Source organism: Jatropha curcas, chromosome 9 (genome assembly GCF_041381405.1).
Source record: "Jatropha curcas cultivar XTBG-Jc1 chromosome 9, XTBG_Jcur_1.0, whole genome shotgun sequence".
NCBI lineage: Eukaryota > Viridiplantae > Streptophyta > Magnoliopsida > Malpighiales > Euphorbiaceae > Jatropha > Jatropha curcas.
In genome coordinates, this window is record NC_143159.1 from 5,196,535 (window position 1) to 5,222,690 (window position 26,156).

General features: G+C 33.2%; 6 protein-coding genes across 9 annotated transcripts; all 6 read right to left on the reverse strand.

The window, feature by feature from the left end:
* Positions 1-1,651: 1,651 nt before the first annotated feature.
* On the reverse strand, positions 1,652-4,464 carry FBW2 (F-BOX WITH WD-40 2). Of its 3 annotated transcripts, none has more exons than XM_020678034.3 (3): positions 3,933-4,464; positions 2,734-3,074; positions 1,652-2,436 (listed from the first exon to the last, which is right to left on the reverse strand). In XM_020678034.3, exons 2-3 carry the CDS (start codon positions 3,051-3,053, stop codon positions 1,776-1,778), a joined length of 981 nt encoding a protein of 326 aa, XP_020533693.1. In that variant the 5' UTR covers positions 3,054-3,074; positions 3,933-4,464; the 3' UTR covers positions 1,652-1,775. The 3 variants fall into 3 exon arrangements, with proteins under 3 accessions (XP_020533693.1, XP_020533694.1, XP_020533692.1); XM_020678035.3 differs by having other exon boundaries at positions 2,734-3,062; positions 3,817-4,464; XM_020678033.3 differs by having other exon boundaries at positions 2,734-3,062; positions 3,933-4,462.
* A 2,287-nt stretch (positions 4,465-6,751) lies between these two features.
* On the reverse strand, positions 6,752-10,459 carry LOC105630635 (phosphotyrosyl phosphatase activator (PTPA) family protein). 2 transcript variants are annotated; one of them, XM_020678010.1, is made up of 2 exons: positions 9,173-10,459; positions 6,752-7,101 (listed from the first exon to the last, which is right to left on the reverse strand). In XM_020678010.1, exons 1-2 carry the CDS (start codon positions 10,336-10,338, stop codon positions 7,095-7,097), a joined length of 1,173 nt encoding a protein of 390 aa, XP_020533669.1. In that variant the 5' UTR covers positions 10,339-10,459; the 3' UTR covers positions 6,752-7,094. The 2 variants fall into 2 exon arrangements, with proteins under 2 accessions (XP_020533669.1, XP_020533668.1); XM_020678009.2 differs by lacking the exon at positions 6,752-7,101 and adding an exon at positions 7,172-7,596.
* Positions 10,460-10,846: 387 nt separating this feature from the next.
* LOC105630634 (protein EXORDIUM-like 2) lies at positions 10,847-12,025 on the reverse strand. The gene has a single exon (XM_012212507.4). It carries the CDS (start codon positions 11,931-11,933, stop codon positions 11,010-11,012), a length of 924 nt encoding a protein of 307 aa, XP_012067897.1. The 5' UTR covers positions 11,934-12,025; the 3' UTR covers positions 10,847-11,009.
* Positions 12,026-16,662: 4,637 nt separating this feature from the next.
* LOC105630633 (protein PHOSPHATE-INDUCED 1) lies at positions 16,663-17,836 on the reverse strand. The gene has a single exon (XM_012212506.4). It carries the CDS (start codon positions 17,762-17,764, stop codon positions 16,829-16,831), a length of 936 nt encoding a protein of 311 aa, XP_012067896.2. The 5' UTR covers positions 17,765-17,836; the 3' UTR covers positions 16,663-16,828.
* A 1,452-nt stretch (positions 17,837-19,288) lies between these two features.
* LOC105630632 (protein PHOSPHATE-INDUCED 1) lies at positions 19,289-20,493 on the reverse strand. The gene has a single exon (XM_089726507.1). The coding sequence runs from the start codon at positions 20,411-20,413 to the stop codon at positions 19,460-19,462; it is 954 nt and encodes a 317-aa protein (XP_089582633.1). The 5' UTR covers positions 20,414-20,493; the 3' UTR covers positions 19,289-19,459.
* A 2,417-nt stretch (positions 20,494-22,910) lies between these two features.
* On the reverse strand, positions 22,911-24,108 carry LOC105630631 (protein PHOSPHATE-INDUCED 1). Its single transcript, XM_012212504.4, has one exon. It carries the CDS (start codon positions 24,041-24,043, stop codon positions 23,090-23,092), a length of 954 nt encoding a protein of 317 aa, XP_012067894.1. The 5' UTR covers positions 24,044-24,108; the 3' UTR covers positions 22,911-23,089.
* Between the last annotated feature and the right edge of the window lie 2,048 nt (positions 24,109-26,156).

Below are 26,156 nucleotides of genomic sequence, written 5' to 3' on the forward strand. Positions count from 1 at the left end.
GATTAAGTCCCGAATTAGATTAATTGGTTTCTCATAATAGAGCCGAATAGGTAGTTTAATATATATATATATATATATCTTTATTAATTTACTGAAAGTTTGTTTAAAAAATTGAATTTTTTAATAATTAAAATTAACAATTTGATAATACAGAAAAGTCTGATTCACATTCTACCGGCTATTGTTTTCTTTTTTACGATATAATAATAAAAGGAAAAGGAAAAATATAGAATTCTTGACCTATATATAATTAGTTTCAGGAAAAGGAAGACAAATACTGCTGGTAGCATAAAACTATTGCCCGACGGACCCAGAAGTCAGAACTCCTCTTCCACTTCCTCTATCTTCAACTTCATAACAATCACTTAATCCTTCACGTGAAACAAAAAGACAACTCAAATAATTCTAAGTAGCTTTTTAAGGTTGTTGTTATTATGATTTTTTTCAAATGAGAAGTTTTATTAACCATCCAATGAAGGGTGAATATACAGAAGCCTTCCTAAGGCTGGAGGACAAGCAAAAGGTCTTAACAGAACCAAATTCATTATCATTTTTCCTTGACATTTTCTAGGGGTAAAAAAACACAGAAGGGTACAACATAAGGCATGTAATGATAAATGCGTATATAACTTAATAATTAAACTAATTAAACTATGTTTGCAATATTAACTATTTTAATATAAACATTGTTCCATTTAACAGCATAACTAACAAAGATAATATTGTTACCAACACGGCCTTAATAATAAAAAAAGAAAAAAGAAAAAAAAGGGTTCTCAATTCTAATCATGATATAATAACTTTATAGAAATCTCTGGAGATTGATTGCATTGGTAAAATATTAAGCACATCTTAAACTTTATTGACTTTTTATTTAACTTGTAAATCAAATCATACGCTTTGCTTAAATAATTACACTGAGCACATAAAATATTAAGGAAGTATAGACAAGTAGTAATCTTTGGATAAGAAGACAATTGAAGAGGCCAAAGAAAGTAAGCAAGCCTAAGCTAGTTGCCTTTAGGCTTTGATTGATTTGTACCAACGTAGGCTTTGATTGATTGCACCAAGGAAAGAAAAGCTAAATTTCAACTATTCTCTGCTGTTGAAATAGTATGGTGATTGGTGGGGCTTAAGCTTAAAAAGTTGCTTGCTTAGAAGAAGCAACCTGGGCACAAAGTCATCAATGAGCACATCAATAATTAGCCCCTAGAAATTAAAAATGAGTGGGCCATTTCTAAAATATCAGTTGGTTAACCCTTGTAACGCATCCACGACAGAAAATATCTCAAAAGGTATACAGTTAATTAATTGTTAGAAGGGATGTCTAACCGTCAAGCCAAATCACCCATATTGGAGAACTGTGACTAGGACTCAAACCAAGCCGAAAATATCTCAAAAGGTATACAGTTAATTAATTGTTAGAAGGGATATCTAACCGTCAAGCCAAATCACCCATATTGGAGAACTGTGACTAGGACTCAAACCAAGCCCCTCGTACACGTGCGACAACACATGATCACCAGCCAGATGGCACCCCATTTTACCCTTCATTGACCCCATGATTTAAGGTCTCAATGTCCATTCAAATTGATTGAGGTCACCTTTCAAGTGATCCTTATTCGAGAGAGAACTTTTAGATAACGGGTAGTGACACAAAGCATACAAATTCATTTCTATTGAAACATATATATTCATATAGAGAATAAAGGTAAGTACTAGTAGATGCATTTAGAGCTGGAAATAGAAAACTGAACAGAAGATAGAAACAGAGTCTATGGAGATGGAGGCCAACCATATAATCCAGCATCCTCAATTCCTTCGTAGAACCTGAGATCAAAATCTAGTCTTTGATCATCATCCCACATTTCATCATAACTATCATCATCATCATCATAATCTTCCATGTCGCCAGAGAAAATTTCCCATGCGAAATACTCAGAAGCATCAGAATATTCAGAGCAATAATCCCCCCAGTCATCCATATCATAGTAGTCCAAGAGGTGAGGCCCCAAAACTTTCAGTTTAGGGAACTTCTCCTTCAGGAAATTGCTATCCAGTTTCACATCCCAGCAACCAGTTAAGTTCATAAATTCAAGCTCAGGACAACTCGAAAGGATATTCAACACGCTTTCTGTGCTGATGAGAAGATGGTAAGCCATCTCTAAATGTTTCAGCTTAGGCATTGTGGCAGCGATCGCAAGTGCTTCATCATCTTGTTGGAGTTGATCTGCTTGACTTGGTAGCTCCATGTTACGGCACAGCCCCAAAAGCAATTTACAATTATTGCCAATCGCCTCTAAAGCAGGAGCGCCGATTTTATTGCAACAGCTTATATCCAAGAAAGTGATTGTTGAAAGCCTTCCAGCAACTTGTTCAACAATTGAATCACTTATTTGGCTTCTTGGCATCCGCAAAGTCTGAAGGGAGCCAGCACTTGCAAAATGAAGCAAAAAGGAAAATAAACAATGTCACTGAAGTGTCCAAAATTACAGAATTCCACCATTGAAGGTCTCTAAGCCTAATGACAGTACAAAGCCAACTACTTTTCGCATGTAGTAATCACAATTCAAGCAGGAAAGTTATCTAATTGGAGATCATGACCATTATAACAAAGAGAGACTTATATACGTACTGATAAATCCTAAATGAACACAATACCAAATACAATCATGATCAGAAATTGAAGCTGAGTTTTTATACTACTAAAAATACATATATAATTAAGCTTACTGGTCAGCAAGGAATGAAAAAACGGCATCATTTGGGATGCCAGTGACACAGAGCTTGCGAAGGGATCCAGAGCTTCTGCTTATCAACATCCGGAGCATTCGCTCGATATGGTGAGGATGGTGCTGCTGCTGCTGCTTTTTACTCCATTCCTCAATGTCAATCTCTTGCCAGCAATATGGCCCTGAAACTGCTCTGCCCCATGATTTACAAACCCTTGGGACCACTGTTAGTATCTCTTGTAGGGAAAGATTTCTAAAGATTAGCCCAAGGGCATCAGGTATTAGCTCATCCCAACACCTGTACTCACTTCCATCTTCCATTTATTCCTCCTGTATATAAAACTAAAGATCACAAACAAATATATGAATATATGTGAAATATAGAATTAATCCAAGTCCTTGAGCATGAAAAACCCCTTAAGAATCTGATTCAGAAAAATCATCAAAATGGGCAGATCTTAGAAGTTCAAGAAAAGTTTCATGGCAAATGTGCATAATTCAAGAATCCTTAACGCGCCCAACCCACCTCCCCAAAAAGAGAGGGAAGGATAGAGATAAGAAGAAGAAATAGAAGATCTGTGATACATACAAGATTAATTTCCAATAATCAATGGCAAAGATAATATCTTTGATTATCTAACAAAAGAAGAAGAAAAAATTGACAATGTTAAAAATAGATAGAGTACATGAAAGAGATAAAGATCAGATAAGATAAAAGGGACAGTAAATTACCAAAAATGAGTAAAAGAAAAAAGAGCGTGCGTAAATGTTCATATATTATCCATTCTACATCAGTAAACCAAATGAAGAAATTATAACAAAAAAATAGTAATAAAATTATTCCGATAATAACAAAGCGAGGATAAAAAGAACGAACTGACTAAAAATTACTGATCTGGACAAGAAAATCAAGAAATAGACTAAAAATCAAAGCACAAATAAAAGATATGTTAAGCAGTTCTACAGATCCATTAAGCTAGACCCACAAAAGAAAATTGCTGAGAAATATCTTCTGCATGTTAACATGACTGAAGTTGGAAAAGAAGAGAAAATTGCATGTTGATATCTAGCAAACAAAAATCACCATTAGAAAACAGAGAGTACACCAAGACTTCTTGTTTGTAGCAGAACGGAGTTTGTGGGTAAACAAAGGGCAAAGACATTCAATAATTAAATCTCAATATATCTTTGCATATACACCTGAAAGGAAAAAAAGGAAGTTATTCTTCCCCTTCGAAGTCTCAGGCCCCCTGTTTCTTTGGGATTTGGATTCTGCAACAGAGTCACCGGTTTATCCGCCACAAACGAAGGGAAAAAAGAAGAAAACAGAGAGACAGAGAAAGAAAGAAAGAGAGAGAGAAGAAGGTGGGGGTGTAGAAGTAAAAAGAAAGAAGGTACAAAATTAGTAGAGTCCCATCTACATCTACCCACCTAACAAAACAGAGTGAATGAGAGAAAGAAACAAGAAGAACCCCAACAGTAAAAACAAAGAGCGAAAGAGCAGAAGTATGTGAGGGAGATAAATACACGAGAAAATGGAATATGTTTACATTTTGAGGAAGAAAATGGGAAGAGAGTGACAAATTTTTTCTTTCAAAAAAAAAAAAAAAAAGGAATTAAAGAAGCTTGAGCTTTTTAATTTTTGGAGTGAGAAGTGTCAAACTCGTGTTAACGACAGTTTTAATAGACATTGGTTTCGTATATTTAAGTCTCTGAAAGATAGGTTTGAACTTTGAATATGACTTGAGCCAAATTGATATTTGTGCACATTTTTAGAGAGACAGAGAGAGAGAGTTAATTGAAAGGGCTTATGGATTTATGGTTATGGTTGCAATTTCCGATTGGGCCTCATAGAAAGGCCACCGACACAGATTTGTTGGATTAGGCCCATGCATTTGGACTGGTTTTTGTTGGACCAAAAAAAATGAAGTCTTTTTCAACGTTTGATTCTGTGCATAAGTTGAATTTTCAGGTCCCAATGCGACCTGCTTTTTATGAATTGACTTTTATTTCAATGGATTCTTTAATATACCCACATTAATTTTCACTTGGCATGTCGTGTTTGCATACTTCTTGTTGCTTTCGGGACCAAGAGCAAATAAATTTTACTGATTCTTTAATAGTAGAAGCAAAACCAATGTTACAACAGAATCCCATCAACCAATTTCCAAATAAATTTATTTATGACATGAATTATCTAAGGCCTTATCATAATTTAATGTACTAAATACAGCTCTATTAATGCATTGTAGGAGTAGGTACTAGATTCAAATTTCAGTAATTTTATATGGAAACAAATTGCAAATGTACAGCAAAGACACATACACATCTGAGGAGTCATTTGCAGAAAATGGACAAGGTAGAGGGACACCAATGCTTAATTATTAAGGTCCAAATACTGTAATAAAGATTACAGCATCTTACGGTTATGGAGTCCCATTAAGATTCTTCGAATTCGCAACAATCGACCATTTTGCTCGTCTCTAGTCTACTCCTGCGTTTTCCCCTTGTAAGTGCTGTGTATTTCCATATTTGATTTGTGGGAGGTTGGGACCACTCACCAATGGGCTCATTTGTCTTTTTCTTTTCGTTAATGTCAGGACACGTAGAAAGTAGAAAATAGATCAAAATTTCTGTATCCCATTCTTCAATTTTCATACCTGCAATGATATTACCCAGAATAAAAAACTCTGAATACTCCTGAACATTTCAAATATACATATGATCTCTTGAATTTTGCAAATAATTTTATGACCTTTCAAATGTTACTTAATATTGTGATTCCTAAATTTTATTTCATATATTGAAAAGTGAAATAGTTTTAGGGGCTACAAGTGGAAAAAAAGAAGTCAAATTGGGCACAATTTATTTTAAAGTCCAATAAGAACTATTATGATTAACTAAACAATATCTATATAATAATAGAGAAAGACTATTGGCTCGGTTAAATTACTTGAATAAATTAAGTTTTTCTAAGTATGTTTTATTATAATAAAATAAATTAATTTTGCTGACATATATATATATATATATATATAAAAAGACTAATAATCCACTAAGCTGATACATTGAAATTTTACTTAATTTATTTGTGGAGAGAAAAGTGAAAATTTCAAATGAATCCCATAAATTAGGAAATAGAAGCATAGACTATAATAAACCATGTGCTGAGATGAAAACGCAGATATAAATGTGATGTGAAATGGTGAAAATGGAAAATTATAAAAGGTGAAGAAGAGAGGTAATGTATAGTTTGGTTCTACACGGCAGACAGTGCAGAGCAAGAGGGATTACTTGTGAATAGGGACGGTGGGGCATAGAGTCAAAGAGTGAGCCACTGAGAGGTAGTTGTTCAGATAGACCCAAAGAGTAAAAGCTGAGACACTGACACTGAGGTTTAGTCCTTATATTCTATTCCTTACTTATCCTTCGATGCTACAACCCTACGCTCCGAAAGGAAAGTAGAAGCAATTGCAATGCAATTACGTTTTCAATAATTCAATTAAGCAATCTCTATTTTGTATTCGGTAAGATTAATAAACCGTTGAGGCATTAAAATTTCATTTATTTATTTACTGAACAAATTATAACTCAAAACTATTTCAGTAAAATTACTAGTGGGGTGAAAGAGTTAGAAGCCTGAAGAAAACTCGAGTGATCAGGTAATGTGTAGAAAGAAATACAAGTAAGTGTAGGCAGTGACAAACGAGAGATGAGGGAAAAAAGTGTGAAAGGAAGCCGATTTATAGTTTCTCTTCACGCACAGAGATTGCAGAGATATTTTGCTTTTGCTCATGAACAGTGGCAGTGGGGCAGAAATACAGGGCACTGAGGAATAGATTTTCAGATGAAAGAAAAAAAGAGTAAAAGCTGAGACACTGACAACGGAATTTGATCCTCAAATCCTATTCGTTCTTATCATATGGGCATATGTTATCTTGAAGCATTTCTATTTTCTTCACACTTCGCCCTTCCCATTAACAAAATATATATAATAATAATTTATAATTACTAAATAATTTTTAAAATCATATAATGCGTTATTTTAATTTATCAAAGTGGTCTAATGACCCTGGGGAAAAAAAAACCCATGCACCCTTTCGTATAAGATTTGCTTTACAATACTACAGAAACAGAACTTTCCTCAAATTAACCATTCAAATTCAAATATGATTATTATAGAACCATCGAGTGAAAGTTGTTGAACCAAAAAGCAGGGACCTGACAAGACACTGCATCTTCATGGCCAATTAAAGCAAGGCAAAAGGGCAGAAAAGGGGAAGAGTGAGCGACCAGGTGGAAACTGGAAATGGCTTTTTCTTGTTTTTGTAGCATATGATCCTATAGAGCTGATAGTACAAATTACTCCCTGGGAAAAGAGGAAAATTGAATCAGATATAAAACTCAATGATAATCATTGGTGTGACTATAAACCAACAAGAATAACATAGTGAAGCAGTTATTAACCAGCAAACAGCATTCGAGTCATAACAAGACAACGGTACAATCAAAATGAAAATATGAAGCTGAAGAACCACAATTCTTCTCTTAGTATCAAAGCAACACAAACAGAAGATCATTTAATTTGTCCTACATGCCTGTGTATTAGCATGCAGGCAAGCAATGTCTAAACGACAAGTAATATCCATCTGTAATCCATTAAAGCAATAGTTAAGAACAAACTGAACTAATAGGAGGTCACAAAGCATTCAATCTGTGGAATCCCTTTGCTGGTATGATCCAGAAGACTTGTTATCTTGTAAGAATCACTATGTTTAACAGTTAGATAGACTAGCTGTTCAGATGGTCTTTGGCGGTATCATTACCATAATCCCCAGTTAATGATGCATTGCAAAGTGAAAGCCTAACCCACAAATATTAAAAGATAGTTAGTAAGTTAACCTTGTCCGACTGTCTGTATTATGGTAGAAGACATGTCAATTAAGTACTGTTAAAATAAACAGAACTTTGACATGAGAAAGAACAAAACAAAACAACATGAGAAGTCAAGTTAAAACTAACAGAAAATTACACAACCGTTTCTAAATCAAAAGCCCTAGCTTTAGTCTACGAGAAGATAAATCCTAATATCCCAAGCACTGAAATGACAGGTGGCATCGTACAGCTGATGACTCAACGACATTGAATTTACTTTCGGCATTAAGAATCTACAGGCAACAGTTAGCAAGCTACTGTGTCATAAGCAGTGGTAAAAGAAGTATTGTCTATCACTGACTTTGGAAAGAGAGAGGGAACAGCTGATAACAGAGCCTGATTAGTCATATGGTCATGCCATTCAAGGATCCAAGGAAAGATTATGATTAAGGACATTGTACAACATGACATCTTCAGTTAAACAGAAAGAAAAATGCTGAACCTGCCATGACTTGAATTTGACAGCCAAGAAAGGCAATGCACTAGTTACAGTGGGGAGCCCCAGTCCGTGGCTCACCAATAATCAGTAATGAGTTCATAAAAAGCCAGCCTTAGAGAGGGCAGAGGCCCTCGTGTAAGCATGTATGCGTTATCTATTATGCTAACAAAGTACATTCTACAGCTCAGTAAAAATATGTATAACAAATCTGACAAAAAGAAAAATTTACTACTGTGTCTAGATATTTTTTAATAGCTCGAATACAACTATACAAGGCAAGGAAATGGTATCCCCTATGAGATGTCTGTATTTGATGTTAGGGTCAAGGCAATGGCAAATGCAAGACTCAAGATCGCCATAACCCATACAGAAAACGCATCATAATCCATACAAAAACATATCATAACCCATATATAAAACTTATTGAAATCCGTAGTTTGTATCACATAAATACAACCAATATTTGAGTCAGCAATCTCCTCAAAGTATTTATTTTAACTCCTTTGAAATAAAAACAGTGAGACTTTCCAGGATACTGTAACAAAGGTGAAGTCAAAATTCAAAATAAGAAGGCCATGAGGTAAGTACTACTATTTTATGCTTAACCATACACCTAATGTTTCATAACTAGCCAAATGACATTTCAAATTACAAGCATACACCCAGCAATCTTGCTGTTGCAACTAGACAAACATTCATCACGCATGTAAGACAATTAAGGACAGAACTAACGGTCTAATGTAATTCTGGAAACAGATGATAAGATGGACCATGTGTGCCCACTAAAAGTGTTTTGGAAGATTTTCATTTCATGTCAATTTCACTTTTCGTTTCCCTAATGATAAATTTAAGCAAACTGCTTAACGACCGTATTTCATTCCATCAAAATATGCCTGAACAAAGTACTTCTGCAAAGTCACTGATTTGGAAAAAAAAAATTGCAAAAGTCGTTTAACACATTAAGTCAATAACTAAAATTTCCAGAATTATAATTCATGCCAAAGTACACCAAATTGAACAAACATTGAACCCGATACTTACTCATGAAGAAGGAAAAGTTACATACCATTTAATGAGCCACCCAAACAAAAAATGCTGCATGATGGGAACTTTCTCTAATACTTCAGCTTTATACATCTTAAGCAACCCACTATTCACCTTGTTCCAATTGGGCACTCCACTGATATCGTCCAACAATGGAGAATGCTCCGCAAATAACCCCTTTTTCACCTTCTTTATAAAAGCAATGCAAGAAAGATACATATACTCACTAGAAAAATTTTCCAAAATGTCCTCATTATGAATTGACTTAGGCTTCATATACTTATGATCAATCAACTGCGACGATCCAAATATAAAAGGCAAGAAATGATAATCATCAAGCCCCCATACACCATGTGAGCCTGCAGGCTCCAAAGAGTAAACTAATTGCAATTTCCTCATTAGCTCAAGGTACTTTACAAAAACCCTAGCCACCACGGCTTGATAATCCTCTTCCTTAATAACTCCCATCCTTGCCAGACAGTATAACCAAGCTGCAAAATTAGTCTCGTGGCCAGTACCGTAATCAATCCGACTCGAATTTCCAAAACTGTCAGTGAAATAAGGAACTATCTCGATTGTTGCAGATTTAAAATGGTCAGGCAAAAATTGAAGCATTAATAAATCGCTATTTTCCACCAAACGGCTATGCCATGTTCTGTAAGAGATATTACCGTAGCGAGCGGCTTGTTGAACCGGAGGAATTTCGTCAACCCAGTGAATTAGGGTTTCGAGAACGGAGGTTATAGTCTTTACAGTATGTGATTCATGGCAAGCATCGGAGATTTTGTGGCCACGGATGGACTCGGAGAGAGATACAATGAAGCCCAGGAAGTTCTTGCCGGCATCGGATGCTTGAAAATGGCGAATGTCGTCGGGATATTGGATTTTCTTAGAAGGCGATTGGAAGTTATAAGGAGGGGAAATGGTCGGGACTTTCTGAGATTGAGGAACCGGAGCGAGGATTATCGCTTGGGAGTTGTTCGGAGGAAGATTAATAGCGGGAGCTCGGATTGGGCGGTAAGTAGGAGGAGGAGACATTTCGGGCCAAGATTGAGGAGGTGGAGGGTATGCAGTTGGGCCGCCGCATTTTACGCAAGTGCTGGTGGTGCATGGTGGTGAAGAGGCTGTGGGAGAATTTGGAGAGGAGTCTTGGTGCTGGTGGTGACGGTGCCCTTGCGGATCTTCCATATCGGTGGTTTTGCCGCGTAAGAGAGCAGTGGAGGGAAAGGAAGAAAGGATTAGGAGGTTGACGAACTAGCTTCCACTTTATACTTCGAGAATTAGAGAAAACGATGAGGCTGATATTTCGTACCTAGTTTTTACACTATATTTCGGTATTTTTGGGCTTGCAAATTGGGCTAGCGTAAAACCTTAATTCTTTGAAAATGAGCCCCATAGAATATAGCTTGAAAATTGAAAATGATAGATCTGGGCTAAGCCCAACGCATTAGGTTCAGGACTAATTAAATGTAAATCCAGCCCCAGGTTGGTCTCAGGCCTCTAGAATCTTTCCAATTGCCATTGTACATGCCCTTTTCTATTTCTATTTGTTTTTGTTTTTTTTTTATAAGTATGCTCAGGCGAGCTGTGTCCTTTCAACTATTTTGTCCCCTCACTTTTAGATTTTAAACCATTTTACCCCATTTCTATTTATTTGTGCCATATACATGGTGAAACTAGGCCTTAAGCAGGCTAATTTAAGCAACCTTGCAAAATTTTATTAATATTTGTAACATTTTACAATATCACTCAACAAAAAAATTGACCATCAACGTATACCGACTCACCCGTATCTACATGCAATGTTACATAAATACAAAATTACTGGTTTGTTCCAACATTTTTACATTTTATTTTATTCACACGAGGGTTTTGCACGTAGATGTTTCCGGGTCCCACATTGCAGGTAGCAAATACTTACGCCCATTCATACCAATTGCGTTGTAGCTAGCTCCTGTCGTTTTGTCCACCAAAACCTCTCCTGGAAATCCCGGGTACGCTCCTTTCCCAAAAATACCCGTGCACGCACTCACTGCCTCTAGAGGAGCGTCAGCACTCCCCTGAAAGTACCCGTTTTTAAACGGATTCGTCACCGTTCCCGCGAAAACCGTTGCCAGGTTAATGATCATGCCGTCAATTCCAACGTCACCGTTAGGAGACACCAGAGGAGGAGTCTGTGGTCCGTAAATCGGTTGGTGAAAAGGCCAGGCGCACTGACCAGGGCACTGAGTCACCGAATTACCAACCCAAGCATAGGCGAACTTAGCCTTCTCGCCCTGACCCGAACCATGAGTACCGCAACGACTCATGCAAAACCCATCAACCGCCACATCAGCAGAGGTGAAAACAACAGTAATTGGATTTTTACCGCGACCGGCTTTGGAGGCCAAAGCTGCAAGGTAGGACGTTTTGACTGATTTTCCAAGAGAATAATTTTCATCGAAGACCTGATTCCCTAAATTGACATTGCAGGGACCTCCTCTGTATTTGGCAGTAGTTTCCCACCAGGAAGATACTGAAGGAGAAGGAGTCCCATCCGAATTGAGAGAGTTGAAAAAGTCAACGATTATAGACCGTTGGATAGGGGAGAACTTGCCATACCAGACGAGATTAACAGTAACGTTGCCTTTAAGAAGTGGACCATTATGGTACTTAAGCAAGAGAGGTTGTTCTTGAACGAGAGCTGCGAGCTTTCTTGTTGTGGCAAAGGCAGGTTCAAGAAACAAGAATAGAAAAAGAAGTGAAGCAAAATTGGTGAAATGGTTAAGGGAAAAAGCCATCATGATAGAATAGAAGAGATACCTTACTAGAGAACTTTCTTGTTTGTGAGTTTAATGTTTCGAAATTGACAAGTGAAGAGCATGGGTGTTCATGAAGGGTATTTATAATAATTATGCTATGTATATATGGTGTGTGGTTATGGATACAGCTGGAAGAGGAAGTGATAAGATGAAAATATAAAATGCAGTATTAAAGTATTGGTCGTGAGTCCGTGACGCGTGGGGTTGACTTGATGAGTGTCAAAGACGCACGCTGAATGACTTAAACTAAAGCAAGATGTAACCATTAGTAGGGGTAGGCAATGACCAATTCAATACTATATATATATATATATATACCTGCAATATAAGAAATATATTTTTGTTTTGCTCATAATTTCAATTAAGAGAGATATATTTTTGGTTTGCTCATTCCATTTAGAACTAATGAAACTCTCAAACTTTTTTTTTATACTTCCAGGAGGTATTCAAGTCCATATTAATTTTAACTGTTTATAAATCTAATTAATTTTCATTTATTTTTTGAGGTAAAAAGGTTAGTCCTAGCTCCAGTTCGAAAGAGTTTGCATTAGAGAGTTTAATTCTGATATATATATTATTACCATTAATTAATGATTCTGAGATATATATATATTATTACCATTAATTAATGATTGCTACTGGTTTTGCTAAAGTCAGCCGACCTCGCAATGTCGACCAAAAAAACAAACCAAAATTAAGTTTCTTAGGTTTGGGATTGAAGCAGTAACCAATTAATAGTGTGGGGAAACTATTTAAGAGGAAAAGAAAGTCATAAGGATCAGAACAGTAATGCACAATGACTTTGGGTGTATTTAATTTTTTTTGTTAGAATCAAGACATATAAACTTTTTTCTCTGCAAATAGTATAACGTTAAGATTTTTTGTCTTTTTAATAAATAACCGCAGTTTCAAAGATGAAACTTGTATATTCACCTTTAAAAAATTAAAGTCGGTTATCACTTCAATTAATACTTTATTGATCGGAACGTATGTAAAATTTTAAAGAAGAAGTAGCTTCTAACTTTCAGATTTTTTTTATGCTTTGGCATTCCTTTCGCACAAAATCACGCCTTATAGATGTTATTTAATAAGGAAAAATAATTTTTAAATAAATTTATATATTATTTATATAAAAGCACTAAAATATATTGAATATATCTTAATTAATTTAATTTAAAATTTTATACTTCTAGTTGATTACGTTAATTTAAAACTTTGTATTATCAGTTGAATATGTTCTTTAAAAAAGAAACTTTATTCAAAAGATTAACATAATTATTAATTATAAATTATTAATTAGCTACGTATACAAAATTCTAATCGTGTATTTTATAAAAAACATTTGAACATTGATATGAGCATCTTCCATGTAAAAGATGTGGATGCTATAGAAGCTACTAGCTACTGATAATGAAAAGAAAAGAGAGAGAGAGAGAGAGAGAGAGAGAGAGATGAATTGCATAATGTTGCATTATTGTTGTAATTAATTATGTTTAACATGGCTTTATGAATTAGTGGTGTCGTCTTTTTCTAAGCTATTATTTAAGTAGTAATTTTAATATATAATAAAATATATAATCATCTTCCTTAAGATACACTCCCTCCGTGCTTATCGTTTTAAATTAAATTAACAAAAAGAATGCCCGCATTTTAATCCACTTTAGCCAAAGTGCATTATAAACTTTAAAAGAAGTATTTGATCCGAAGTTTGAGGATACTTAATTTTTGGCTTTTGGTATTAATAAACCACATTAATCTCTATTACCAAGAAAAAAACTACATTAATCCTATGTGTGGGTACAGATATAGATTAAGGTTCGTAATTAAAAGTTTGTATTATTTAAATAAATTTTTATTTATATATAATGCTGTATAGTAGCTTAATGCTACAATAATTTGATTTGCCTTAATGCCAAATATTCCTTAATTATACCCACTTGTTTCTTTTCTTTTCTTTTCTTTTCTTTCTTTTTTTTTTTTTATTTTGTGGGGTATAAATTATTATTATTATTATTATAATATCACTCGAATTTGTGCTCAAATTGACAAGCACAAAATTACAAAAAGAGAAGAAATAAAATAATAACAGAATAAGAACTCCCTTTTCTCAGATGGTGGAAAAGTAACAGGTTAACTACTATCCTTCGATAATGGTGGGCTAGCTTGTGATTCTATGCTTATTGTTAATCAATTAAAACAAACAAATGACCATTAGATCAGTTGAACTCTTTTCCTTCTAAAGAGTATTCCCGAATCATTGTATCAATACTTAGCTATACACCCATTATATATTTCAATTAATTAATACGGTATACAGTAAATCCGATTAATTCCCACTCACTTTTAGAGACAAAGGAATTGACCTAATGAAAATTTATATTGTGGAGGATCGAATTTATAGCCTAAATCGAAGTGATCATTCATGCAAGCATTTTTTATATTGAGCTACCCCATCTGGACTTAATTACTGCCTTATTGAGAATGAAATTGTAAATGAAGTAAGTACTCCTTATTTACTGTATATATTTTTAAAAAGAAAAATTACAGTAAGTTCCATTTTGAAAGGACAAACATTGTGTTTGTAGTGCATGGTCGGAAAGCTAATGGCACTATGACCAAAGAGAAAGGATAGGAAGGTGTAAAGATGGTGAGGTGCAATAGTCTTCCATGAATAATGGGTGGACGGTGCTTTGTTTGCTTCTGTAATAATCAATAAGTGAAGAAGTTCTGTAAGTAAGTGGAAATGGATTTTGACGAACCTCACGTTTGGATGCAGAAGCGGACTTGGCGTGAACGTTGCACATATGTAATTGGTGGGAGGAGAGGTGGGTTTGGTCAAATGGGTAGCGTATGCGTATGGTTGAAATTCACATTCCCTACGGCTTAATTGTGTAGCGGTCCGTGGACAGTGTTGAGTGGGTTGGCAGGAAATGTGCTCCCAAGGGCCTACCATTTAGGAATAATTTCCAGCAAGAAAACGAATTAATGTTGGTACAGCTATCACAATATCTGAAGGATGGGTTAGAATTATTTGGGCCAACGCCAATCTCTCTCCTCTCAATTGCACCAAAATGATAACAGTTCGGAACTTGTTAGGAATGTTACTCTCTTTGTACCAAAATTTTGTCTAATTTGATTTATAAATGGATAATAAAATTAAATGATTCACATTAAAATGTTATTGAAATCAAATTATTTATTTAATACTAGAGGTAATTGACTAACATAGAAATGGAAGAATAAAGTTGATATTTTAATTTTATTTATATCGATATTTAATTAATGATAACTAATTTGATTAATATGGTTATTGGCAAAAAAATAATATTAAATAAAAGTAAAATAATAAAATTTAAATATTATTCATTTTTTTAGAACAATATTTTAAGATGGATAAAAAGAAAAATAAAACAAGAAAGGAAAAGTACAATAAGGAAGTCACACTCCATATTACTGGTGATTTATAATTGGTTGCAGTAACTAGGGATGAAAGTGGATAGATACCACGAATTTCAAACTGCTCATTCAATTTCATTTAAATTTTTTACTATTCTGTATAAAATAAACCTTAAATAGATAATATATTAGAAAATTTTAAACTATCCGAATTTTAAGTTCGTTTAAAATATATTCCGTCTGTCCCATTTTACTTGCTTACTATTTTTTTTTTGAATGTTTCAAAATGTTTGAAAAATTTTTAAATTTAGATATATAAACGATTATTTTTCTCATAATGACCTTTATAATTATTCAGTAAACGAAAAACTTTTACTATCTTAATGAGTTATTAAAAATAAAGAATGACAAAATAATTTTTATTGATTAAATTTTTAATATATTGTGTTTTGTAAAACCATGCAAATAAAATGGGACCAAGAGAATATTTTTTTATTAGTAATGCATAAAATATCCACAATTAAACCCATTAAATATGGCGGCAACAAATAATTGATATACAAAGACTTATGTCTAATCATAGTAATACATGTACTCGCTCTGTATCGGTTTATAATGGTCCAAATCCGTATTAAATGGGTTAAAGCAAAATAAATATCTGAAAATACCCACCAGCTTCCATCCTCAACAGCAACCACATAATTAAAAATAAAATTTCAAGGGCGTTGGGACCAAATTGATTGAATTTTAGTGTATTCTTCCTAAAATGATTATGGATAATTAAGACATTGAAAAATTTTAATATCCAAATTTAATCTATTTAAATTATATTTTTCACTAATAGTAAATCCACAATCAAATCCGTGGACAACAGTTAATGGATACATCATGGATAATAATACTTGTGTTCATTCTGAACACATTCATAACTTGCATCCTTTAGGAACCACCTAACTAAGAACAAAAATTACAAAGCTTTTTGGACTAAATTGATTGAGTTTTAATTATATATAATATATATCACATATTTCTTATATTATTATTAAATTGCCAATCTCTTATATCATGCACGAGATCATTTGATCACTCTATATGTTGGTATTTTTTTTCTTCAGTCTTATCTTTTTTTTTTTTTTTTTTGATGATTTGTTTTTCATGTCTAGATCTCCCGCTGCGTTTCTTGACTTGAGTCTTCAAACATTGCTCTAGCCTTCCTCCAAAAGAATTGGCATCCATTTGGCAAAGCAAACATAATTTTTTTGTAAAAAAAGAAGAAAATACTTAGATAAATGTACAAAAGCTAAAAGAAAATGGATTTAATTTCAAATGAAATGCTGAATCTTCATTATTCAATAGTACTACAAATGAATGGATGAATTATATTTTTTTTAAAAAAAAAAATCAAAGAATTAATCTCTCCATAACATATAACTCTATTACCTATTTATTTTATACAATATCACGTGATCCCTTTGTTTTATTTATACCAGAGTTGAACAAGCTGAAGTTGAAGGGTCAAACAAAGCAGGAACCAGATATTTCCTTCCATTAACACCATGTGCATTATAGCTAGCACCACTCGTAGCATCCACCAACAGAACCCCAGCATAACCAGGATAGGCTCCCTTGCCATACACACCAGGACAAGCAGATGCAGCCTCCAGAGGAGCCTCCTTTGGTCCTTGGAAGTAGCCATTTCCGAAAGGATTGGTCACAGTCCCAGCCAAATTTATGACCATACCATCAAGACCCACATCATTATTTGGTGCAACAAGCGGTGGAGTCTGTGGTCCATAAATCGGCTGATGGAATGGCCAAGCGCATTGACCTGGGCATTGGGTTTCAGAATTCCCTACCCAAATGTAAGCAAATTTGGATCTTTTACCATTGATGTTTGCTCCCACGGCAGACCCATGTGTACCACACCTACTTGAACAAAACCCATCAACTGCAACATCAGCAGATGTCAAAACGACATTGATAGCATTGCTTTGGCTGCCCTTTGATGCTAATTCGACAATTTGCTTATTAGAGAGCGATTTCCCTAATGAATAGCTTTCATCTAAAACTTGTGTACCCAAAGAGAGAACAAGAGAAGAAGTTTTCTTTGATTTTATGAGATTATAGTATTTCTCAGTACCTTTCCACCATGTGGCAACAGAAGGTTGGGCAGTTACGGTGGTTTGAGTAGAAGAAAGAGAGGTTATAAAATCAGACACAATCGCACGTTGAGCAGGCTTGAAGTTTCCGTACCAAATCAAGTTAATAGAAATTTTGCCAGCAAGAAGAGGACCATTGTGGTACTGAAACGATAACATTTGTTGGATTTGATCAGACTCAGCAAGAATTCTTGCTTCTGAGCTGAAATGAATAAGAGAAACAAATAAAGCAAGCTTGAAAAGAAGAGAAGAAGCCATAATAGATTTGTTTGTTTCAGATATTGTATGAGAGGAAGTGAAAGAGGTTTTGGAATGAAGAGCAGAGAATAAGAGATGGGTATAAATAGGCATGAGATTTAGGTAGGAAATTACCTGGAAAAGGTTGGAAAAGAGAGGCATTAACAAGTGGAGAGTGGGCACTGAGATGCCAGTTAAACAAACGCGGTGTTTGTTTGGGTACCAACAGAGGAAGTGTGCGGCTAATTGCATTGATCTTTAGGCGAATCTAATGTCAAACAAGTTAAGGTTACAGTGGTTGGACACTAAGAGGAATAAATAAATAAAATAAAGTAATACGACGTGCCAATAACTAAGTCAGAGCAAAACGACAAATGTTTGTGTCATTTGGCAAGAGAGTAAGGGCACATCTGGGGAATTGCAACGCAAACCCAGCCTATCAGTAATATGCAATGCGTTGGAAGGTTAATTTAGCTGTCGTATATATTGTTATTATATTGTGGCTTTTTATTTATTTTTATTATTTTGGGTGTAATCTAAGGTGCATGTATTATTTTTAATTTATTTTACAAAATAAACCTTTTGATAATTTTGCTAAATTAACTCCACTCTTTACTAATAAAAAAATTTATCTATTAAGATAGATATAAAAAATAACAGAATATTTCTCTTCCTTGATTTAATATATTCATAAATGTACTTAAATCTTAAATTCAACCCTTAGATTTATTATTATTATTATTAGATTGAGATTTTATTAATTGAATTTTTACTATATTATATTATACATGATCTTAGAAATTCAAACTTTTATATTCTATTGAGTAAAAAATAAAAATAGAAATAATTACGCATATAATATGGTTAGGGGGCTTTATATATTTACTTGTAGTATACAGAGTCTATTTATTTATTTATTTATTGATTATTTTTTATATAATCTAAGTGCATATATTTTCTTGTTAACTGTTATTTCATTTTTTATTTATTATAAAAAACAAATCTTCTGAATTTTCAAAGAGAATAAATAAATCTTTTGAAACTTTAATTTGTTAAATTTACTTCCTAGAATGCTTCTCTGCCATGAATTAATTTCTCTTCACAGCAGTTAATTGGGACTTTTGAGTTTTGATCAAAAATTTTTTATTAGAGTTGGAAAATTTATAATTTAATAAACTATTAAGTGCTATTAAGTCAAATTTATTAACCATATTATTTGTCAATAAGGCACAAATTGACAATTATTGTGATAGCAGTGGAATAAAATTTTATGTGGACATCATATCAATTTATTGAGAAAATAAATTAAATGATATAAAAAAAATTTTACAATTAATGTAAAAATTGTTATTTTTATCAATTAATTACATATTATATGAAAAGTACCATCAATCATATGGTAATATGATTTTGATAATACTAGAGAATTTCCACATCTGATTTTTTTTTATTTTTTCAAATTAATTTTACAGTTATTAAAAGACTAGAATTTCAGTTTGTAAGTCAGAACATTAATCAAAATTTAATCAATGAAAAATATGAATCTAATAAAAGAAAATGACAGAAATCTTCATATATTTATGTATGTATAACAACTTTGCATATAACTTCACATATCAGCGTATATAACAAATAGAAGTAATAAAGAATGAAAGAATATCTTATATAATCCTACAAGCAAATAATCGTGTCTGGGCGTGTAGAGATCGTTGTTGTTTAAACCAAAGTGGAACAAGCAGAGGTTGAAGGATCAAACAAAGCAGGAAGCAGATATTTCCTGCCATTGACACCATGTGCATTATAGCTAGCACCAGTTGTTGAGTCCACCAATAGATCCCCAGCATAACCAGGATAGGCTCCTTTCCCATATACACCAGGACAAGCTGATGCAGCCTCAAGAGGAGCCTCCTTTGGACCTTGGAAGTAGCCATTTCCGAATGGGTTGGTCACAGTCCCAGCCAAAAGACTAGCCAAATTGATAACCATACCATCAAGACCTACATCGTTATTGGGTGAAACCAGTGGTGGGTTCTGAGGTCCGTAAATAGGTTGATGGAATGGCCAAGCGCATTGACCTGGGCACTGGCTTTCAGAATTCCCAACCCAAATGTAAGCAAATTTGGAACTTTTACCATTTATTTTTTTAGCTGCCACAGAAGACCCGTGAGTTCCGCATCTGCTAGAGCAGAATCCCTCGACTGTGACATCTTTTGATGTCAAAACGACGTTAATAGCATCGTTTTGGGCACCCCTGGATGCTAATTCAACGATTTGCTTATTGGAAAGAGATTTCCCCAAAGAGTAACTCTCATCAAAAATTTGTGTGCCCAAATGGACAACGGGAGAAGAAGCTCTCTTAGATTTTATGAGATTATAGTATTTTTCAGTAGCTTTGAACCACGTAGAAACAGAGGGTTGGGCTATTTCAGGCTTAGAAAGGGAAGCAATAAAGTCAGAAACAATTGCATGTTGAGAAGGTTTGAATTTTCCATACCAGATCAAATTTATAGAAATTTTGCCAGTAAGAAGAGGACCATTATGGTATTGAAACAAAAGGGTTTGCTGGTTTTCTGTCGACTCAGTGAGTTGCCTCGCTGCAGAGTTGAGATGGAAGAGAGAGACAACAAATACTAGCAGGAGAAAGAAATGAGCAGAAACAAAAGAGGCCATGATTGATAAACTTTTGTATAGGAAATTGAAGAAAGGAACTGAGAAAGGAAAAGAGAATTTGCTTGATGAAGCAGAGAATGAGAAGACAGTGTTAATATATAGGGATGTATAGTGACAGAGTGAAGCCAAGAGAAGCTACGCGGAAGAAACAGCTGTAAACGGGTTGTGGCTGGTTAAGGAAACGCCAGCAAGATTTTGCGCGTTGAAGCTTTAATGGATAGTGCGCGGCTTGTAGTTATATCGCTTTCAACCGAATCCCCCTTGCCATAATGTTTGACTTATCAGATTTGAAGCTAAAGTCCAATGAAAAGTATCTTCTAGAAAGAAAAAGATATGAAAAACTAAATTAAGCTATGTATTTTTGGGAGGAAAAAAAGGAGGATTTTTGTCTTTTATTTCTAAAATATACAACATGATTTTCCGAAAATTAATTTTTATAAATTTTAATTTTTTAATGAACAATTAATTGATGTAATTTTATAATTTGAAATATTTGATAAGTTAAATTAAAAGTTGAAGGTGACACAAAATTAAAGTAAAAAAAAATTCAAAAATAAATTTCTGTATTCTGTCAATGTTACGCTCTTAAAGTAGAAAATAGCATTATAATTTGAAAAAAATAAATAAGAAAATTACATATATTTTTATAAAATTAAGGGAGTAATTAGATTAATTTAATTGATTTTCGTAACTATCAGCATTTACTGCTCTCTTTGAGGCTTGCATTTTTTTTAATTGTCGCAAATATAAGTTGTTTTCCTTTTTAGAAAGTATGGCTAATTTCTTTGGTCTCTAGTATATTCCTATTTAATATATTTTATTATCAATAAATTTTCAATTCAATTCTTCGTTGGAAATAATGTATAATATTAATATAGAGGTAGGAAAAATATAGTTAGGTAAAATTGATTGTTTAAACTATATTAACTCTTTTTACTTAATTTTTATGAAAATAAAAATAAACCTATTTTCATGGGATGGATGAAAATATTAAAAATTATCAATAAGATTAGAAGCCTACGAAATTATAATAGAAATTGTAAGAATATGTATGTAATTTAATTAGGAACTTAGTCTAGTTAAATTGAATTCTTACAATATCAATATAATTAAAATAATATAATTTCAACTGATTTAGAATCATTTTCTTTTTATTAGTTATTTCATTTTCAAAGTATGAAAATTGACAAAATTGAATAGCTTCAAGTTATTTTTGTTTTCTTATAGGTGAAAAATACATATTAGAACAAAAAGACATGACAATATATAGGAGAAACACATAATCATTGATGAAATTTACTGATGGAAAATTCATTGGTCGATAGCAAAGGAATAGACGGAAGTTAAAGGTGTGTGTAAGACAAGATGAGATGATAATTAAAAAATTTTCAGTTTTGTCTTAAAACGAGATGATAATATAAATTCTATATTGAAAAACCTATTTGATTAACTAATCCATTCTCTATTCAAAAATATATATCATTTTTGTTTGATGTTATTACCCGATTAGCATCGTAAAAAAAAAATTAACAAATAGAAAGACGAAATTAAGTATGATAGACATAATTTGATATTCGTAAAAAAAAGGTTTAATACATTGTTTTACTTTAAACTTTATACTGTATTGCAATTTTACTATATTTTGATCTTTTGTTGTATTAACACCTAAATTGCAATTAAAACTTAATTAAAAAATTACATTGATATGAAACCCATCGTGACTCTGGGTTAGCTTAATTCAAATTTACTTACTCATACAAATTTGTTAAGTTTAGTTGTTATTTTGAGTAGATATATTTTTTTCATTCTACAATTTTAAACTACAATTGATTATAATTATATCTTATATTCTATTTTGACAAAAAAAAATTACAATTTCTATTAGTTTATGGGTCAATTAAATACATAGCTTTGTTTTTAGATTTTATAATTATTTCAAAATTTATATTTAAAATCATATCATAATAACAATTATATTTTAATTTTTTTTAAAAAACGTTCTTGTATCAAATAATCAATTTTTAAATATTAATCATTATCAATTAAAGAAATAATTAAAAAATATTAAAAATAATAATAGAGATTGTCCGTATTGTTAACTCAAACTCACTCATTTATACAAATGTATTTAGTTAATGTAAGCCCAAGATCAAGAATGAAGCAATTTTTATTTATAATTTAAATTTTAATTATAATTTAGGATGCTATTGCTATAAAAGGTTAAAATTTAGGATGAAATTAATAAAAATCTCAAATTGGAGAGAAATTGCAATAAAAGATTAAAGTTTACGATGAAATTAGCATAAGGGTCAAATCAGAATGAAATGGCAACAAAATGTAAAATATATATAGTGCTACAGTTTTTATAAATATAGAGACTTTTTCTTTTCAGTTAAATTTATTGTTATTTAAAAGATTATACAATTTTGAGATTATATATGAATCTGAACAATAATTAAAATTCAATCAACAATAAAAATTTATAGTAAAAGAAAAAGATAAAAATATTCGTGTATAGATAATGTCTATAAAACAACTTTGCGTATAAGTTTAGATTCAGTATATATATAAAACAAATATATATAAGGAATAAAGAATGAAAGAATATCTTGGAAATAATCTTATATAATTCTACAAGCAAATAAGCATGTCTGGGCGTGTAGCGATTCTTGTTGTTTAAACCAAAGTGGAACAAGCAGAGGTTGAAGGGTCAAACAAAGCAGGAATCAGATATTTCCTGCCATTGACGCCGTGTGCATTATAGCTAGCACCAGTTGTTGAGTCCACCAATAGATCGCCAGCATAACCAGGATACGCTCCTTTCCCATATACACCAGGACAAGCTGATGCAGCCTCGAGAGGAGCCCCCTTTGGACCTTGGAAGTAGCCGTTTCCGAATGGGTTGGTCACAGTCCCAGCCAAAAGGCTAGCCAAATTGATAACCATACCATCAAGACCTACGTCGTTGTTGGGTGCAACCAGTGGTGGGTTCTGTGGTCCGTAAATAGGCTGATGGAATGGCCAAGCGCATTGACCTGGGCACTGACTTTCAGAATTCCCAACCCAAATGTAAGCAAATTTGGAACTTTTACCATTTATTTTTTTAGCTGCCACAGAAGACCCGTGAGTTCCACATCTGCTAGAGCAGAATCCCTCAACTGCAACATCTTTCGAAGTCAAAACGACGTTAATAGCATTGTTTTGGGCACCCCTGGATGCTAATTCAACGATTTGCTTATTGGCAAGAGATTTCCCCAAAGAGTAACTCTCATCTAAAATTTGTGTGCCCAAATGGACAACGGGAGAAGAAGCTCTCTTAGATTTTATGAGATTATAGTATTTTTCAGTGGCTTTAAACCACGTAGAAACAGAGGGTTGGGCTATTTCAGGCTTAGAAAGGGAAGCAATAAAGTCAGAAACAATTGCACGTTGAGAAGGTTTGAATTTTCCATACCAGATCAAATTTATAGAAATTTTGCCAGTAAGAAGAGGGCCATTATGGTATTGAAACAAAAGGGTTTGCTGGTTTTCTGTCGACTCAGTGAGTTGCCTCGCTGCAGAGTTGAGATGGAAGAGAGAGACAACAAATACTAGCAGGAGAAAGAAATGAGCAGAAACAAAAGAGGCCATGATTGATAAACTTTTGTATAGGAAATTGAAGAAAGGAAAAGAGAATATGGTTGATGAAGCAGAGAATGAAAAGACAATGTTATATATAGGGATTTATGGATATGGGCAATGGATGAAAGAGGGAAGGAAAGAGAAGCTACGCGGAAGAAACAACTGTAAATGTATGGTTGGCTGGTTAAGGAAAACGCCAGCAAAGGTTTTGCGCGTTAAACTTTTAGTTCTATCGCTTTCAACCGAATCTACTTTACCATAATGACTTACCAGGTTTGCTTGCTTGCTAGCTGAAGTCAAATGAAACATATCTAGAATGTGTAAAAAAGAAAAAAAAAAAAGTGAAAAATCCAAAAAGCAAATGTAAGGGAAAAAGGAATTGCAGATATGGTTTGGTACATTTCTCATGAATTTACTTCTTTTAACAAAAGTAATCGGAAAGAAAAAAAAAAAAATCAAAGAATAGATATATAAACCTTATGTGTTGGATCTTATAAACGGATTTATTTATAGTCTGTTAACCAATTTGATTTTTGAAGTCATATTATAAAGATATATTTTTCTTTTATTTATAGTCTAATTAAACTGAATTTTCACAATATATATTGAACTTAAAATACTATAATTTCCAGTGTTTTATGCCATGTATTAACACCAAAAGACTTTTTCTTTTTCCATTTCAACGTAAAAATAAAAGATGGATGCTTCCTTCTAAACCCACTGGGGACATATGATGCTCTCTCTCCCTTTCTTCACTAAAATTTTCTTTCTTTCTCTCCATTGAAACACAAAAATTAAGTATATAGATATGAGGATGGGCTGATTTTTATCTTTTTTCATGGCCCCTCTCTTGTATTTCTGATTTTATTGTAAATTTTTATATTTTTTGTTAAATGAATGACAGATATATGTCTATTTGGCATATATTTATAGTATTTATATTTCTTCTGTTGTTTATCTCCATCTTGTGTGGATTTATGATCTGTTTATTTTATGTGGAATATTTGTTTTATTTTATTTGGACATGTGTGCAATTTGTGGAGAATATCTTTGTCCTCTAAAGTTTGATAATGCGGTATGTTCCTCCATTAGATTCAGTAATTCAAATTCTCTGTGTTCATCATAAGCAATTAATTCATGAATAATTAGGCCATATACGAAAGATTCATAGAGTTTGTCAGCCACTTTGAATATCCATTAACTTTTTCAAATTCACATTTCAATTTTCATTAGGTTTTATTATTAGATCAGCAAACAATAATTATTTTAATTATAATAATTTTGTTCTATATCTGAGTAGGGTCATGTCTTCCTTGGATTGATTTAAAATTTCTAATGAAATCCAAATATATTATATCAAAAAAACACAAAAAGACATAAAAATCCATGTCATAAATCACATGGATAATAAAATTTATCCCATGTATCATGTCATTCCTAGTTGTGCTTTAGAGTAGGCTCCTTATCTTTGTTGTTAATTAAGTAGTTGGAACTAATTTGCCATCACATAAAGAAAGTTATCGGCTTCCCATCAAGTGGAAACAGATGGCTGTGCCGCTACTGTGGATTTTGAAGCGATGAAAGAGAAGTGGTAAAGAGTGTTTGAGAAGTTACAGGGAAAGAGATAAAGGCGTTGGGTAATTATTATTAGCCTGCATCTGTATGTGAGAAGGCAGCCAGCGATTTTTAGTAGAGAAGGAAAGCGACACACTTGAAGAATATGCGGTGTGGTCAGCTCCCCATAGTATTTGGCGGTTTCAGCAATTACTATTAGCCTGCATCTGTATGTGAGAAGGCAGCCAGCGATTTTTAGTTGAGAAGGAAAGCGACACACTTTAAGAATATGCGGTGTGGTCAGCTCCCCATAGTATTTGGCGGTTTCAGCTTTTTGCCAATCTTGTGCTCGACGCCTGAGCTGCGAGGCTGAGCTGCTGAGGCGACAGTTTTCACATGAAAAATATTATGGAATTAGAAATACCTACTTTGACACATAAAATATGTAGTTTAAATTAATAATTCAATGGGCCTCACCATTATCATTATCATTATAACAATATTATAAAATTGTCAAAATCTTTGGATCTTTGTATGGGAATGTTTCTCAGTATTCGGCTTTTTTTCC